Consider the following 17,111-nt stretch of genomic DNA (forward strand, 5'->3'; position numbering starts at 1 on the left):
CTGAACTTCTCAGAAGAGAAAACTACTGGATTTACACATTGTGCAGCATGAAACCTCAGGGTCTTAATGACCGTGTGGAATACCTATGTTACCTTTAGTTAGAGGCTCCTTGTTACGCATAGTGGTCAGCTCGTAACATCATTTCAATTATTGTACTTTTACTAAGAGGAATTCATTGAGTTCACCGAGTTCATATTTCTTTAATCATTTTCAATTCATGATATTTAGGTTTTAACATTAACAAAAATGAAATGTTATTTACCTGTCATGCCTTTTTACAGACACGTTATGCTCTTTACAGGCTCATTATCATACATTGAGAGATCTAACTGTCACTGCCATTTGCAATTCCTTAAATGTATGCAATTTCGATTTACCACTGGTATTCTTTCCGCTTTTTTCCTTTCTACTTTTTAAGTTTAACCGGATCAGTTACACGCATCCGTCACTCCGCTTAGAGCACACAAGTCCCCTTTAAATTTTCATGCTACTCTACGTTTTCACGATTTAGAAAAGGGGGTGGTGATGAACAGAGTGTCTGAGTTAAACAGACCACTCTTACCCAGTCCAAAGATCAGGGCTTGATCCATCACCGTTATTTATCTCACTGCCCCATCCCAGCTCAGAACCTGGCTATATGCAAATCAGTCTGTCCCTGGCCCAGTGCATCATGGGAACAGGGCAGACTAAACTACCAAGCCAATTCTTCACCAGAAAGGAGACAAGCTACCGGGGACCGGTTTCTGGCATTTCAGCCTTCTTCGGCCCGGCTTGCTTGAATCCTGATGGAGCAGTGAGAAAGGGACTCATGTCTGAGTATACCCTGCCACACCTATAGTGGCCAAAAACGATTTAGAAAAGGGGGTGGTGATGAACAGAGTGTCTGAGTTAAACAGACCACTCTTACCCAGTCCAAAGATCAGGGCTTGATCCATCACTGTTATTTATCTCACTGCCCCATCCCAGCTCAGAACCTGGCTATATGCAAATCAGTCTGTCCCTGGCCCAGTGCATCATGGGTACAGGGCAGACTAAACTACCAAGCCAATTCTTCACCAGAAAGGAGACAAGCTACCGGGGACCGGTTTCTGGCATTTCAGCCTTCTTCGGCCCGGCTTGCTTGAATCCTGATGGAGCAGTGAGAAAGGGACTCATGTCTGAGTATACCCTGCCACACCTATAGTGGCCAAAAACGATTTAGAAAAGGGGGTGGTGATGAACAGAGTGTCTGAGTTAAACAGACCACTCTTACCCAGTCCAAAGATCAGGGCTTGATCCATCACCGTTATTTATCTCACTGCCCCATCCCAGCTCAGAACCTGGCTATATGCAAATCAGTCTGTCCCTGGCCCAGTGCATCATGGGAACAGGGCAGACTAAACTACCAAGCCAATTCTTCACCAGAAAGGAGACAAGCTACCGGGGACCGGTTTCTGGCATTTCAGCCTTCTTCGGCCCGGCTTGCTTGAATCCTGATGGAGCAGTGAGAAAGGGACTCATGTCTGAGTATACCCTGCCACACCTATAGTGGCCAAAAACGATTTAGAAAAGGGGGTGGTGATGAACAGAGTGTCTGAGTTAAACAGACCACTCTTACCCAGTCCAAAGATCAGGGCTTGATCCATCACCGTTATTTATCTCACTGCCCCATCCCAGCTCAGAACCTGGCTATATGCAAATCAGTCTGTCCCTGGCCCAGGGCATCATGGGAACAGGGCAGACTAAACTACCAAGCCAATTCTTCACCAGAAAGGAGACAAGCTACCGGGGACCGGTTTCTGGCATTTCAGCCTTCTTCGGCCCGGCTTGCTTGAATCCTGATGGAGCAGTGAGAAAGGGACTCATGTCTGAGTATACCCTGCCACACCTATAGTGGCCAAAAACGATTTAGAAAAGGGGGTGGTGATGAACAGAGTGTCTGAGTTAAACAGACCACTCTTACCCAGTCCAAAGATCAGGGCTTGATCCATCACCGTTATTTATCTCACTGCCCCATCCCAGCTCAGAACCTGGCTATATGCAAATCAGTCTGTCCCTGGCCCAGTGCATCATGGGAACAGGGCAGACTAAACTACCAAGCCAATTCTTCACCAGAAAGGAGACAAGCTACCGGGGACCGGTTTCTGGCATTTCAGCCTTCTTCGGCCCGGCTTGCTTGAATCCTGATGGAGCAGTGAGAAAGGGACTCATGTCTGAGTATACCCTGCCACACCTATAGTGGCCAAAAACGATTTAGAAAAGGGGGTGGTGATGAACAGAGTGTCTGAGTTAAACAGACCACTCTTACCCAGTCCAAAGATCAGGGCTTGATCCATCACCGTTATTTATCTCACTGCCCCATCCCAGCTCAGAACCTGGCTATATGCAAATCAGTCTGTCCCTGGCCCAGTGCATCATGGGAACAGGGCAGACTAAACTACCAAGCCAATTCTTCACCAGAAAGGAGACAAGCTACCGGGGACCGGTTTCTGGCATTTCAGCCTTCTTCGGCCCGGCTTGCTTGAATCCTGATGGAGCAGTGAGAAAGGGACTCATGTCTGAGTATACCCTGCCACACCTATAGTGGCCAAAAACGATTTAGAAAAGGGGGTGGTGATGAACAGAGTGTCTGAGTTAAACAGACCACTCTTACCCAGTCCAAAGATCAGGGCTTGATCCATCACCGTTATTTATCTCACTGCCCCATCCCAGCTCAGAACCTGGCTATATGCAAATCAGTCTGTCCCTGGCCCAGTGCATCATGGGAACAGGGCAGACTAAACTACCAAGCCAATTCTTCACCAGAAAGGAGACAAGCTACCGGGGACCGGTTTCTGGCATTTCAGCCTTCTTCGGCCCGGCTTGCTTGAATCCTGATGGAGCAGTGAGAAAGGGACTCATGTCTGAGTATACCCTGCCACACCTATAGTGGCCAAAAACGATTTAGAAAAGGGGGTGGTGATGAACAGAGTGTCTGAGTTAAACAGACCACTCTTACCCAGTCCAAAGATCAGGGCTTGATCCATCACCGTTATTTATCTCACTGCCCCATCCCAGGTCAGAACCTGGCTATATGCAAATCAGTCTGTCCCTGGCCCAGTGCATCATGGGAACAGGGCAGACTAAACTACCAAGCCAATTCTTCACCAGAAAGGAGACAAGCTACCGGGGACCGGTTTCTGGCATTTCAGCCTTCTTCGGCCCGGCTTGCTTGAATCCTGATGGAGCAGTGAGAAAGGGACTCATGTCTGAGTATACCCTGCCACACCTATAGTGGCCAAAAACGATTTAGAAAAGGGGGTGGTGATGAACAGAGTGTCTGAGTTAAACAGACCACTCTTACCCAGTCCAAAGATCAGGGCTTGATCCATCACCGTTATTTATCTCACTGCCCCATCCCAGCTCAGAACCTGGCTATATGCAAATCAGTCTGTCCCTGGCCCAGTGCATCATGGGAACAGGGCAGACTAAACTACCAAGCCAATTCTTCACCAGAAAGGAGACAAGCTACCGGGGACCGGTTTCTGGCATTTCAGCCTTCTTCGGCCCGGCTTGCTTGAATCCTGATGGAGCAGTGAGAAAGGGACTCATGTCTGAGTATACCCTGCCACACCTATAGTGGCCAAAAACGATTTAGAAAAGGGGGTGGTGATGAACAGAGTGTCTGAGTTAAACAGACCACTCTTACCCAGTCCAAAGATCAGGGCTTGATCCATCACTGTTATTTATCTCACTGCCCCATCCCAGCTCAGAACCTGGCTATATGCAAATCAGTCTGTCCCTGGCCCAGTGCATCATGGGAACAGGGCAGACTAAACTACCAAGCCAATTCTTCACCAGAAAGGAGACAAGCTACCGGGGACCGGTTTCTGGCATTTCAGCCTTCTTCGGCCCGGCTTGCTTGAATCCTGATGGAGCAGTGAGAAAGGGACTCATGTCTGAGTATACCCTGCCACACCTATAGTGGCCAAAAACGATTTAGAAAAGGGGGTGGTGATGAACAGAGTGTCTGAGTTAAACAGACCACTCTTACCCAGTCCAAAGATCAGGGCTTGATCCATCACCGTTATTTATCTCACTGCCCCATCCCAGCTCAGAACCTGGCTATATGCAAATCAGTCTGTCCCTGGCCCAGTGCATCATGGGAACAGGGCAGACTAAACTACCAAGCCAATTCTTCACCAGAAAGGAGACAAGCTACCGGGGACCGGTTTCTGGCATTTCAGCCTTCTTCGGCCCGGCTTGCTTGAATCCTGATGGAGCAGTGAGAAAGGGACTCATGTCTGAGTATACCCTGCCACACCTATAGTGGCCAAAAACGATTTAGAAAAGGGGGTGGTGATGAACAGAGTGTCTGAGTTAAACAGACCACTCTTACCCAGTCCAAAGATCAGGGCTTGATCCATCACCGTTATTTATCTCACTGCCCCATCCCAGCTCAGAACCTGGCTATATGCAAATCAGTCTGTCCCTGGCCCAGTGCATCATGGGAACAGGGCAGACTAAACTACCAAGCCAATTCTTCACCAGAAAGGAGACAAGCTACCGGGGACCGGTTTCTGGCATTTCAGCCTTCTTCGGCCCGGCTTGCTTGAATCCTGATGGAGCAGTGAGAAAGGGACTCATGTCTGAGTATACCCTGCCACACCTATAGTGGCCAAAAACGATTTAGAAAAGGGGGTGGTGATGAACAGAGTGTCTGAGTTAAACAGACCACTCTTACCCAGTCCAAAGATCAGGGCTTGATCCATCACCGTTATTTATCTCACTGCCCCATCCCAGCTCAGAACCTGGCTATATGCAAATCAGTCTGTCCCTGGCCCAGTGCATCATGGGAACAGGGCAGACTAAACTACCAAGCCAATTCTTCACCAGAAAGGAGACAAGCTACCGGGGACCGGTTTCTGGCATTTCAGCCTTCTTCGGCCCGGCTTGCTTGAATCCTGATGGAGCAGTGAGAAAGGGACTCATGTCTGAGTATACCCTGCCACACCTATAGTGGCCAAAAACGATTTAGAAAAGGGGGTGGTGATGAACAGAGTGTCTGAGTTAAACAGACCACTCTTACCCAGTCCAAAGATCAGGGCTTGATCCATCACCGTTATTTATCTCACTGCCCCATCCCAGCTCAGAACCTGGCTATATGCAAATCAGTCTGTCCCTGGCCCAGTGCATCATGGGAACAGGGCAGACTAAACTACCAAGCCAATTCTTCACCAGAAAGGAGACAAGCTACCGGGGACCGGTTTCTGGCATTTCAGCCTTCTTCGGCCCGGCTTGCTTGAATCCTGATGGAGCAGTGAGAAAGGGACTCATGTCTGAGTATACCCTGCCACACCTATAGTGGCCAAAAACGATTTAGAAAAGGGGGTGGTGATGAACAGAGTGTCTGAGTTAAACAGACCACTCTTACCCAGTCCAAAGATCAGGGCTTGATCCATCACCGTTATTTATCTCACTGCCCCATCCCAGGTTTTCACGTCACCTCTTGGCTACATAGACTTCCGGGTCACAACCGCGATCGAACCCGGTCACAGAAAGTTTGTCGGCGTTTGGGAATTTATTTCTGCACGTGTACGGTAAGCTACCTCCTGACATTAGAGATTTGGAACCGCCTGCATGCACGCTATGCAATGAGAGCACGACTGCTTAAACCGAAGCACCTAATATACGTCCGTTTGAGTTATTTATTTTGGAAGTGAGTTTTTACAACTTAGACACCCGTGTTTTAATTAAATAAGTCACTGAAATTGCATGATACGCACACGAGTCGGCCGTGATACCATTTTCACGGAGCACAGCCCTTCACCATCCGAAACACCCCGTCTATCTAGGTTTTCAGCATGTTTTATCTTTCACGCTTTTATTTCACAGTCCAGTCACTTAACCACACAGTTATTGAATACAATGAACTCGATGTTTAGTACAACCATTTTTTCTTCATTTATAGAATATATCCCCAGATGAAGGCATGATTTGAATGCCGAAATGCATTGGGATGATTTGAGTGCACTAAAGAAACTTTGATGATGAAATACATTCTTGTGAATGCAACGAGAATTGGAATAAATAATGGAATAAATACTTGAATATCTTTCACGTCTAAAGTCTAATAATTTAAGAAACCTACTTGTAAGGACTTATTGGAACCCGGAGGACACATCTCACGCTTGAGAGTGCTACCCCTTGATATATTTGTTTACGCCTCCAGACAGAAGGCGATACTCTGGAGTTTCTCGCAGACTATTTAAAAATCACTAAACAGCTGTGGGCCCAGTGTAAAACCCCTTGTTCTATTCACCAATTATGGGAGTGTGCCACACACTCTACTTATTGGCAGGAGGTACATGCAGCCCTTGCATCAGTTACTTACCTCACGCATCTCACAATCTAGAAGGCGACTGCTGTGGAGATCTATAGGAGGGAACTCAAGCATATAGCTCGAGTTAGTTTCATCAATTTAGCACTACTGCTTCCTAAACAAGTCCTCACCCTACATTGGAGGGCCTCTCAGCCACCACTTCCTATCCAATGGCGGAATGCTCTTCTCCGTTGGGAAGAAGCTGAAAGCACCAATCTGCATAATGAAAAAAGCCATTGCCTCCGTAAACGGCCCATTGCGGAGGCATGGGATACAATGCTTATGCAATTCCATTAGAAAATGCGGGAGGCTGATGCCCCCACTACAACCCGTGCGGTCCTAACACAGCCACCCATTCTCCTCCCTTGCTCCCCCTCTTTCAGATCCTCCTCAAGATTGATTCCTTACCTGCATCTATAGTTTCATGACCATGCTGAATCCCCGTAACCTTGCGCTGCTCTACTTACTCCCTTACCCCCACCCAGAGTTTTCTTTCTTTAGAGGTATCCATATATGCACTCACTATAATGATTCGACATACCCCTTCCAAATCCCTGGCCAGGACTGAACAGCATACTCACGCTCTTCCTCCTCTAGCAGGGGTCTGCATATGATATAGATTCCACTTTCTGTCTGCTTCCCACGCCACTGTGGATTTACACCCAGATTGAAAAGTTCATGCTGCTTTTCTTTGATTCGGCTTCATCGGTACTATACAATAAAGATTTTGCACACAAAAATAATTGTGCGAATTTGAAAGACTACCTTTGGTCCTGTGTATTTATTTATAGGTTTGAATGAACCTTTATGGTTTTGACTTTAAATGTTGTCCTCTGAAGGCTGAGCTGGCTCACATGGCCCCAATCCTGTGTCTTAATCAAAACTGTAATGTATTAGTTAGAAGCGTTCACAGAGGGATTGAAGCAGTCTAGTTATTTTCACCTGGACACAGACAACCAAGCTCTTGCCAGCATGCCTTCTGTTCAAAAAGCAATTATGATTCAAATGCCCATCACCAACAGATAAGCAGGCAGCAAGTTTTCAGAATCACAGACACTCCATTAAAGAAATGCCTCACAAAGCACACATCAAAGACAGTGAGACCAAACACAACATACGGCCATCTTTAATATTCACAATACCTTTACTGGCATAAGCAACTTATATTAGCGGTACATAGCCATTTTATTTTACACACAAACATTGCATAGATACGTTTATACTTATAAGAGTGGAGTACATTACGGTGCCTCCTTGTGCGTGATTAAAATGTACTATGCAAAATCTGCTTACTTTTTTAAAGGACAGTTGACATGTGAAAAAAGACTGATGTCTGGAGCCATTTTAAACTATCCAGAAAAGTAACTGACACGTGCCGTCTTGAAAGTACCACAAAGAGAAGAAGCAGAAAAAAAGGTAATTCTTTGTAAAGGTCTGTTTGACCCAAGAAGCCCATCTTTACCAATCGCAATATCTTTGCGCGCTCATATTTCGAACATGTGCCAGCTCGTGGAATGTTAACCAGGAAATTACTTTCGATCAATAACACCGAAATGTTTACAAAACAAATTTCGACTTTCAAAAGTATCACTGGCCTCTTCTTTCTCCGTTTAGAAAAATAGCACTTACTGGGTTAGGCGAAATCCGAGAATGATGCCATTGTTTCAAACAAGTGTAAATAAAATTGTGAGTTCAAAAAGCTTATGACTATTAAAGAAGAGGAACTGTACTTAACTCCCACACAGATGTCAGCTACAAAATTAGAGGAAGAAAAAACATAAGACGGAATCAAAATTGACAATGAAACTGGTCTTAAATACATGTTTACCCATTTCTAAGTTTAAGCTTCTTCCAACTTTTGAATAATCCAATTGCTAAGCATTCTCTACTATTATACAACTGTAGTGATCAAGGTGCTGCTGTGTTACCTGTGCTAACACCATCTGAACTTACGGCTGATCCATTACAGAAATAGCCAGATTATAACCGTAGAGGAAATATTTTGAAAACTTCAAGTGGCACAAATCTGAGAGGTGTTGTAGTGGATATTGCAACATCCAGCTTAATAAATGTCTAAACCCAAAAAAATTCACAGGGAAATATTAAGCATCCAGCCTCCTACACCCCCTATATGGCATATTCCCTCTACTAGGATATTTTAATCCTAAAACCAGCCATTGTATCGCTTTAAGTACAGAACAACAGCTACATGATTCTGCCGCGAAATGGAAATGCACAATAATACAGATCACTCCATCCCAACAGCAACACCTTTGATTTGATGGAAGGGCTAGTGTTGTGTCCATTTGATGCTCTTCAAATCAATTCCATCTTGCACCATTTCCCAAAGAGGACTATAAAAAAACAAGCAAATGAATGTTAAAAACTTCCCCAAAGACACAAAGCACAAACGATATACTTTCAACAACATAGAAATATTTGATTTAAAGAAACCAGAAAATTCTGACTTAAAAGAAATATGCAAACATTTGCACTATTTTATTAGTGACACAAACAACTTTCCAGTGAGGCCAGGGAGCAGATGATCCTATTGGCCCTCATTACATGACGAGGACAACATTCTGATCCCTGTACAAATAAGTTTGCAAAGGGATTGGAATTACGAGTTGTGTAATAATCATCAGTTTTGCCGTTTTCCCCTGCTAGATTCTGATAAGTCAAACCTGCTGTACTGTGGGGAAAAGGCCCACAAGAAAAAAGGCAAAGCATGTGGAATTGGTCTGTTAAATACTGATTCTGCATGTTATACTTCCTTTCACATTGAGCATGCAGAATAGTAAATATGGATAAGTTACTTACCTGTAATCCTAGTTCTCTTCCAGGGGTATCCTCATCAAAGTCATAAGCACTGAATATTCCCGCCCATGTGCGGGACCCCGGAAACAATATAAAAATATATATATATAAAACACATATATCTCGCTCCACATATATGTATGTACATATATCATTTTTCTCACATAAATGCAGCCCAAAACTGAGGCTAAACAATGCAAACACATATACATGAACTGCAATTAGTAAGGAATCAAAAAACACATTAGGTCAAAAAACCCTTGAACTTTGTGTTTTAATGAGTCAAACCACTCATAAATCCTGAAAATTGCTTATAAATAGACATTGTTAGCCCTCAGGCTGCATTGCAAAACAATATCATAGAAAATGAAACAATTTTTACAATAACTGGCACCGTGCCTTTAAGGCAGCCATGACCCCAGGCTTCCCATCATGCCTCAGGGGTGACAGTTAGGTCAGTTGTTCTTTGCATAACCCTGAAGACAGGGCTCAACCACAAGATTGAAAAACAGTACCAAATCTCATTTACCTGGGGAGGCGGGTGGGTTGCTTATGACTTTGATGAGGATACCCCTGGAAGAGAACTAGGATTACAGGTAAGTAACTTATCCTTCTCTTCCAGGGGATCCTCATCAATAGTCATAAGCACTGAATAGAATAGCAAGCCCATCAACCACCTGCAGGTAAATGAGAAGTACATGAACCAACCAAATCATAACAGCCCAAAAAACTTTAGCTGTTAAACAGATTCCTCAGGGAGGCTTGGCCCACCTGGGTATCTGCTCTCGTGTCAGAATCTAGACAGTAATGTCTGGTAAATGTATGGACAGACCTCCAGGTCGCCGCTTTACAAATCTCAGACATGGGCACATCCTGCAGGTAAGCCGCCGTGGCTGCTCTACCTCTAGTAGAATGCGCCTTAGGGGTACCCCCTAAAGTCTTCTGTGCCAATTGGTAAGCAAGCTTGATACACGAAACGATCCACCTGGAGATAGAACGTTTCGAGGCTGCATGACCAGTTCTGATCGATCCGTAGTTAACAAACAATTGATCAGAATGTCGAATAGACTTGGACCTGTCCAGATAGAACTTTAAAACCCTTTTCAGGTCCAAAGAGTGTAACGCCCTCTCAGCTGGAGTAGAGGGATTAGGAAAGAAAGTGGGTAAAGAGATAGACTGATTGACATGAAAATCTGATACCACTTTAGGCAGGAAAGAAGGATGCGTTCTAAGCACCACTCTGTTCAAATGAAAGACTGTATACGGTTCTTTAGTACATAGGGCCTGAATTTCGCTCACCCTACGGGCTGACGTAATCGCCATCAAAAAAGCTGCTTTCCAGGAAATATGCTGTAAAGAAGCTTTATGAATAGGCTCAAAAGGCGAACCCATCAATTTTGATAGGACTAGGTTCAGCTCCCAAGGCGGAGCAGGAGGCCGTACAGGAGGGTACACCTTCTTTAGACCCTGCAGGAAATCTTTTACTGCAGGAAGCTGAAAAAAAGAAGTTTGTGAAGGTGATCGCCTATAAGCTGTAATAGCGGCTAAATGCACCTTAATGGAGTTAAACTTCAAACCTGCTTTAGTCAGGTACAACAAGTATGGGAGAACTGCTTCTTCCTGACTTTTTACCGGATTGTGACCATTCTGCATGCACCACATATAGAATCTCTTCCACTTGCATGCATAAGAATGTCTAATGGAAGGGCGTTGTGCTTCTTTCAGAATGGACATGCAGTCCTGTGGCAGCCCTAGATGGCCGTACTGAATGACCTCAGGAGCCATGCTGCCAAGTTCAGTGACGGAAGGTTGGGATGGTGAATCCTCCCGTTCATCTTCGACAACAGGTCCTGCCTGCATGGAAGCCTCTTGTGAGGAGACACTGATAGGTGAAGTAGGTCTGTGTACCACCATTGTCTCGGCCAGTCAGGGGCAATCAGGATCATCGTTGTGCACGAGTGGTTCAGCTTGCTCACCACCTTCGGGATCAGCGGACGGGGTGGAAAGGCGTACACAAACTGCCCTGACCAGTCCATTAACAGAGCATTCCCTCTCGTTCCTGGACGATAGAACCTGGAGGCGAAGCTTGGGCATTTGGTGTTTTCGTCGTCTGCGAAGAGATCTATTGAAGGACGACCCCAAGACTGGAAAATGTCGTCTAGCACTTCGTCGTTGAGAACCCAGTCTTCTCTGTCTTCGAAGTGCCGACTTAGTGCGTCCGCCCTCACGTTCTGCTCTCCTGGGAGGTGGACTGCCTGAACAGACAACTTGCGAGCTAGAAGCCAAATGCCAGATGCGCTGAGCTTCCAGTGACAGAGTCCTTGAGCGTGTTCCTCCCTGCTTGTTCAAATAGTACATCGTGGTGGTGGTGTCCGTCTGTACTAGAATCATTTTCTCTTGAAGCGAGGGAAGGAACGCTTTGAGAGCCAGGTGAACCGCTCTCAATTCCAGCAAGTTGCTATGATAAGTGCTTTCCTTGGGAGACCACAGACCCTGCACTTGTAGGGGTCCCATGTGCGCTCCCCATCCTTGTAATGATGCATCTGTGATGATCGTTTGTGTTGGAGGAGGTTGATGGAAGAGAACTCCCACCTGCATGTTCTGTCTCTTTGTCCACCACTGGAGGGAAGATTGAGCTACCTCCGACAAAGTGATCTGATCGTCCCATCGATCTGAGTGTTGGTCCCATTTGTCCTCCAGATCCTGCTGAAGAGGACGCATCCGAAGTCTGGCGTTCGGTACTAGGAAGATGCAGGAAGCCATCGACCCCAAGAGTGAGGCTATCTTCCGCACCTTCTGGGACCTGTGGAGAAGAACTTGTTGGCACTTGAGGGCTATCGAAAACTGTCTCTCCTCCGAAGGAAACACTTTTCCTACTTCGGAGTCTAGCAGAGCTCCTAGGAAGTGGATCTTCTGAGTGGGCTGTGAGACAGACTTGCTGTAGTTGACATGTAGACCTAGACGCTGACAAAGTTCTATGCATGTCTGGAATTGATTCCTTACATTGCCTGGAGTTGGACCTTTCAACAGCCAATCGTTTAAGTATGGGTATACGAAGACTCCCCTGCGGCGTAGAGCTGCCGCCACCACTGCGACACACTTGGTGAACACTCTGGGAGCCGACTTCAACCCAAACGGAAGGACTTTGAACTGGTAGTGAGAGGTCCCCACCCGGAATCGAAGGAATCTCCTGTGATCTTGCCGTATTGGTATATGGAAGTACGCATCTTGAAGGTCCATCGAACACATCCAATCCCCCTGCCTGAGATGTGGATATATCTGGTGAAGCGCCAACATGCAAAACTTTTCTTTTCGGACATGCAGATTGACTGTTCTCAAGTCCAGAATGGGCCTGTATTCTTCCTTTTTGCCCTTTTTTCTGACCAGAAAATACCTCGAGTACACTCCTTTCCCCCTTTGGGACACCGGAACTCTCTCGATGGCTTCTTTCTCGAGGAGTGTAGCTACTTCTGCCTTTAACCTTTGTAGCTGGTGGCTTGATGTTGACATCGGGGAAACGTGTGGAGGTAGACGATGGAAACGAAGACAGTACCCATTCTGCAGGGTAGACAACACCCATTGATCTTTTGTAATGGCCTGCCACTCTGTCCTGTGATGCGCCATGCTTCCCCCCACTGGAGTGGGTAACGGCGCTGGGGGAAGTGAAGACTCATTGCTTCTGTTGAGCTTCATTGAAGTTGTTGCCTTGGCGCTGATTTCCATTTCCCTTGGAATTGCCCTTGCCTTTGTACTGTGCCTTTTGCTGGCCCTGCTGGTTCTGGCCTTTCTGCCATTGAGGGGTTTGAACCCTCTGCTTCGAATAACCTTTGTTGTTCGAACGGAATTTCTTCTTGAATTCCTTTTTCTTCTCGAGTCCCACCGCTTTGAGAGTGTCCAACTCGGTCTTCATCCGCTGCATCTCCTCATCCGCACTTGCTCCAAAAAGAGACGTGCCTGAAAAAGGAAGGTTTAGGATCCTTGCTTGAGCCTCTGGTTTTAATGCTGTGAGGCGTAACCAAGATATTCTCCTTGCTGTAACTCCGTGCCCCAAGCCATGCGCAGCCAGCGTTGCTCCATCTGCTGCCGATCCTATAATCTGATTGGAGACTTGACTGCCCTCCATCAGAACCTCCTCAAAGTCCTTTCTATCTTCCTCAGGAAGTTTTGCGGTAAATCTCTGAAGTGAGTCCCACAGAGACCTGTCATACCTGCCGAGCAGGGCTTCCGCGTTGGAGACCTTGAGGAAAGAGGTGTTACACACCCTTCTCCCCCATGAGTCCTGCACCTTGCTATCCTTATCCGGAGGTACCGTGGATGAGGAAGCCACCGCATTGGATTTTCTTGCCGCCGTAATGATCACTGAATCTGGCGGAGGATCAGCTTTGAGGAACAGAGGATCCTCTTCCGGAGGACGATACTTTTTGAGAATCCTCGCTGGAACGGACTTCACCGTTGCCGGAGTGAGGAAGACTTCATTCACATGTTCCATTATACCCGGAACCAACGGCGACAACGGTTTGGGTGCTGATCTATGTTGCAGGGTTTCGAATATGACAGTCGTCTTGACTTGTGGAGCTGTCATCGGTACTCCCAGCTTCAGGGCTCCCCTGCCCAAGATATCTTGGAACGAGAAAATATCCTCAGTTGGAGACACTCTTGAGCGTGGACTGTTTGTAAGAGTCGGGGAGTACTCCCTGTGAGATCGTGTTCTCAACGAACTTGAAGAACTACGTGTCCTCTTGGACCTAGATCTTCTGCTAGAACGCGTCTTGGAACGAGATCGCTCTCTGTGACGAGAATGTCTCTTACTTGAGTGCTTAGAACGAGACCGTTCTCTGCGGGGAAGAGGTTGGTCTCGATATCGCTTTAGGCGATCTGCCGTCTCCTTGTCCTTTGCCCAGTGGTGAAGAGGTCTATTCCACCTTGGGGAAAGATGAACAGAAGGAGACTTGTGGACGGGATCCTTCGCAGGTGTACGTGACCGTGGAGGTTGATCCGTTCGATCCTGTTGCGATCTTGAAGGGGATTTGGACCTCCCCCTATTAGATGCGCCGCTCTGTCCATCCGAGGATCTGCCACTCCGAGATGATGAGGAAGATGAGGAAAGACTCACCAGAGATCCAGAGGAAGACCTCGACCTAGATCTATCTTCTGCGATCCTCCGTCTCTTGGCAGGAGGATCCTGCACTGGAGATTGTTCCACCTCCGCAGCCGATGCTGAACCTGGAGAACCCAACTGTGGCTCTAGGACATGAGTCTGGTCCAATAAGTCACTTTCCTTGTCCCGAACCACCTCCTTTGATTTTGCAGGAGTAATGTTCTTTGTCTGCGAAGAACTTCTCTCCTTGGATCTTTGCTGATCCCTCGACGGTGGTTGTATCGACGCCGAGCGCCGAGCAGGTAGGCGCTCCCTCGACGTCGACCGTGATTTCTCTAAGGTCGACCTCGGGTGGTGATGACTGTCCTTCGACGTTGAAGGCTGTCTGCTCGACGTCGATGGAGGCTGTTTCGACGCCGATCGCCGTTGATTTGACGGCGACTGGGTGTGCCTCGACTCCAAATGCCGCTCCGACGTCGAACGCTCTTGTCCAGGCGTCGACGTTGGCTGCATCGACGTCGACCGATGATGTGTCGACAGAGGCTCCCTCGACGTCGAACGACCATGGCTAGTCGTCAACGGAGGATGGCTCGACGTCGAACGCCGATGGACCGACGTCGACGGAGAATGCCTCGACGTCACAGCATGACGATGCTGTTTCGATGTCATACGGCTCGCCGTCGAGCTCTTCCGCTTTGACGGCGACCTGTCCCTCGACGTTGACTGAAGCGGAGGTACCTTCGATGTAGACGCTGAAGACATCTTCTTCGTCGCCGTCGACTGCTTCTCCAACGCCGATCCCGACGTCGAATGTGAACCAGTCGGGGCTTCTCTCGACGTCGACCGCGTCTTCCGACTTTTCTGCTTCTTGGGAGATCTTCCTCTCTCAGAAAGCCCATAAACTCTAATCCTCTCCCGATCTTTAAGAGTCCTGGAAGTTAAAACCTGGCAGTGTTCACAGGTTTTAGAGGAATGAGAGTCTGGTAGGCACAGGATGTTAATGTTAATGTTATTTGGCATTTATTAAGCGCTCGTACGCCCGGGGGCTTCATGGCGCTGTAGGGAGGAACAAGGCGTGACCGTCAATTGGTGGAGATGAAGCAGCTTAGTGATGCGCCTGAGAGAAGAGCCAGGTCTTCAGGGAGTGTCTAAAGCTGAGGATGTTATCACTAAGTTTCAGATGAAGGGGGAGAGAGTTCCAGAAGGCAGCTGCAAGGTGGTCAAAGCAGCTGCCTCCGAGACGCTTCTTCTTATACGGAGGTACGGTCAGGAGGAATTTATGGGTGGACCGGAGGTTGCGGGAGGGGCTGTATCTTTTAAATAAGTCTCTAATGAATAGGGAACCGGTGTCATGTAATGACTTGAAAAGGATACACCCAGCTTTGAAGGCCACGCGTTGCTCAACCGGTAGCCAGTGAAGCTGTTTCAGGCCAGGTCTGACTGATTGCCTCCTGGGGATGTTCAAAAGAAGTCTGGCTGCCTGGTTTTGAACCAGCTGGAGGCGTTTGAGCTCTCCAGTTTGGAGCCCGAAGTATAGACTGTTGGAAAAGTCCAATCTGGACAAAACCAGGGAGATGACGATCTGAGTGAGGGCTGCTGAGGAGAAGAAGCAGGCAATTTTTTTTATTTTCTTCAACTGAAAAAAGCTGGAGGAGACAACTGCTCCAACCTGTTTTTTCAGGGAGAGATCCTCGCTGATGAAGATGCCAAGGCTCTTAACCGAGGATGACTTGGATGGGGGGGCGCCCATACAGGAGGGCCAGAAACTGGGATTCCAACTGAGTGTGCTCTGTCCAGGCAAGACCAGTTCGGTCTTGCCTGGGTTAAGTTTCAGATGATTGCAGCTCATCCAGCTCAGAATGTGGGACATGGTGTTTTGAAATTCTACCACAGAGTCCTTGGTGTTCAAAGGAAAGATGAGCTGCAAATCATCGGCGTAATTGAAAATGGTAACCTTAGCATTCCTGAGGGAGTACAAAAGAGGGCGTAGGTACAAATTAAAAAGCAGGGGGGATAACGAGGAGCCTTGAGGTACTCCACAGATGGTAGATATGGTGGGAGCCGTGAAGGAGCCCAGTCTGACCGATTGAGTTCGGTCAGTGATGAATGAGCGGATCCAGCTCAGCGCAGGCCCCCTGAGACCTGCCTGCTCGACACGGTCGACCAAGATGGTATAGTCGACCGTGTCGAATGCAGCAGAGAGGTCCAGTAGCACCAGAGCCTGATGGATCCCCTCATCCGCGTTCCGCCTCAGAGTATTCTGCACCGAGAGAATGACCGCCTCAGTAGAATGGCAAGGGCGGAAACCAGCCTGATTAGGTGCAAGATACTCTGATTTTTCCAGAAATGTGGAGATGCTGTCACAAACATGAGACTCCAGAAGTTTGGCACAGTATGGCAACAGAGATATAGGCCTGTAATTGAGCGGGTCTAGTGGGTTGGCTCCTGCCTTTTTCATAAGGGGAATAAGGAGGGCTTTTTTAAAGTTGTTTGGGACTTTACCCTGAGTAAGTGATCCGTTCAGCATGGAAAGTAGGCCCCCGGGGATGCTGGTACCCACTTCTTTCAGAATGTGAGGGGGGCAGATGTCGTCAGGGGAACCGGATTTAACCTTAGAAAGGAGTTTGGATAGGTTGGCACTTTCGATAGGGGGATAGGAGTCCAGGGTAGCAGGGTTATAAAAGGTGTCTGCAAATAAAAGGGGGGCTGTGTGGTAGGAATATTTTGTTTAATGGTACAGATTTTATCGAAGAAAAAGGAGTTTAGTGAATTACAAAGTTCCTGAGTGGGGACTGTCGGGAGAGAGGTTCTGTCACTGGTGCTAAGATCTTCCACAATGTTGAACAATTCTCTGTA

At 47.3% G+C, this 17,111-nt stretch overlaps 1 protein-coding gene across 1 annotated transcript in view; it reads right to left on the reverse strand.

Annotated features, from left to right (window-relative positions):
* Positions 1–7,441: 7,441 nt before the first annotated feature.
* The window catches only part of NFS1 (NFS1 cysteine desulfurase), a 588,248-nt gene continuing 578,578 nt past the window's right edge, over positions 7,442–17,111 (reverse strand). Inside the window, exon 13 of the mRNA XM_086932345.1 lies at positions 7,442–8,694. Coding sequence (XP_086788471.1) covers positions 8,631–8,694 — 64 coding nt within the window. The 3' untranslated portion in view covers positions 7,442–8,630. The remainder of the gene's footprint in view (positions 8,695–17,111) is intronic.

The sequence above is a fragment of the Lissotriton vulgaris genome, chromosome 7 (genome assembly GCF_964263255.1).
Source record: "Lissotriton vulgaris chromosome 7, aLisVul1.2, whole genome shotgun sequence".
Taxonomy (NCBI): domain Eukaryota; kingdom Metazoa; phylum Chordata; class Amphibia; order Caudata; family Salamandridae; genus Lissotriton; species Lissotriton vulgaris.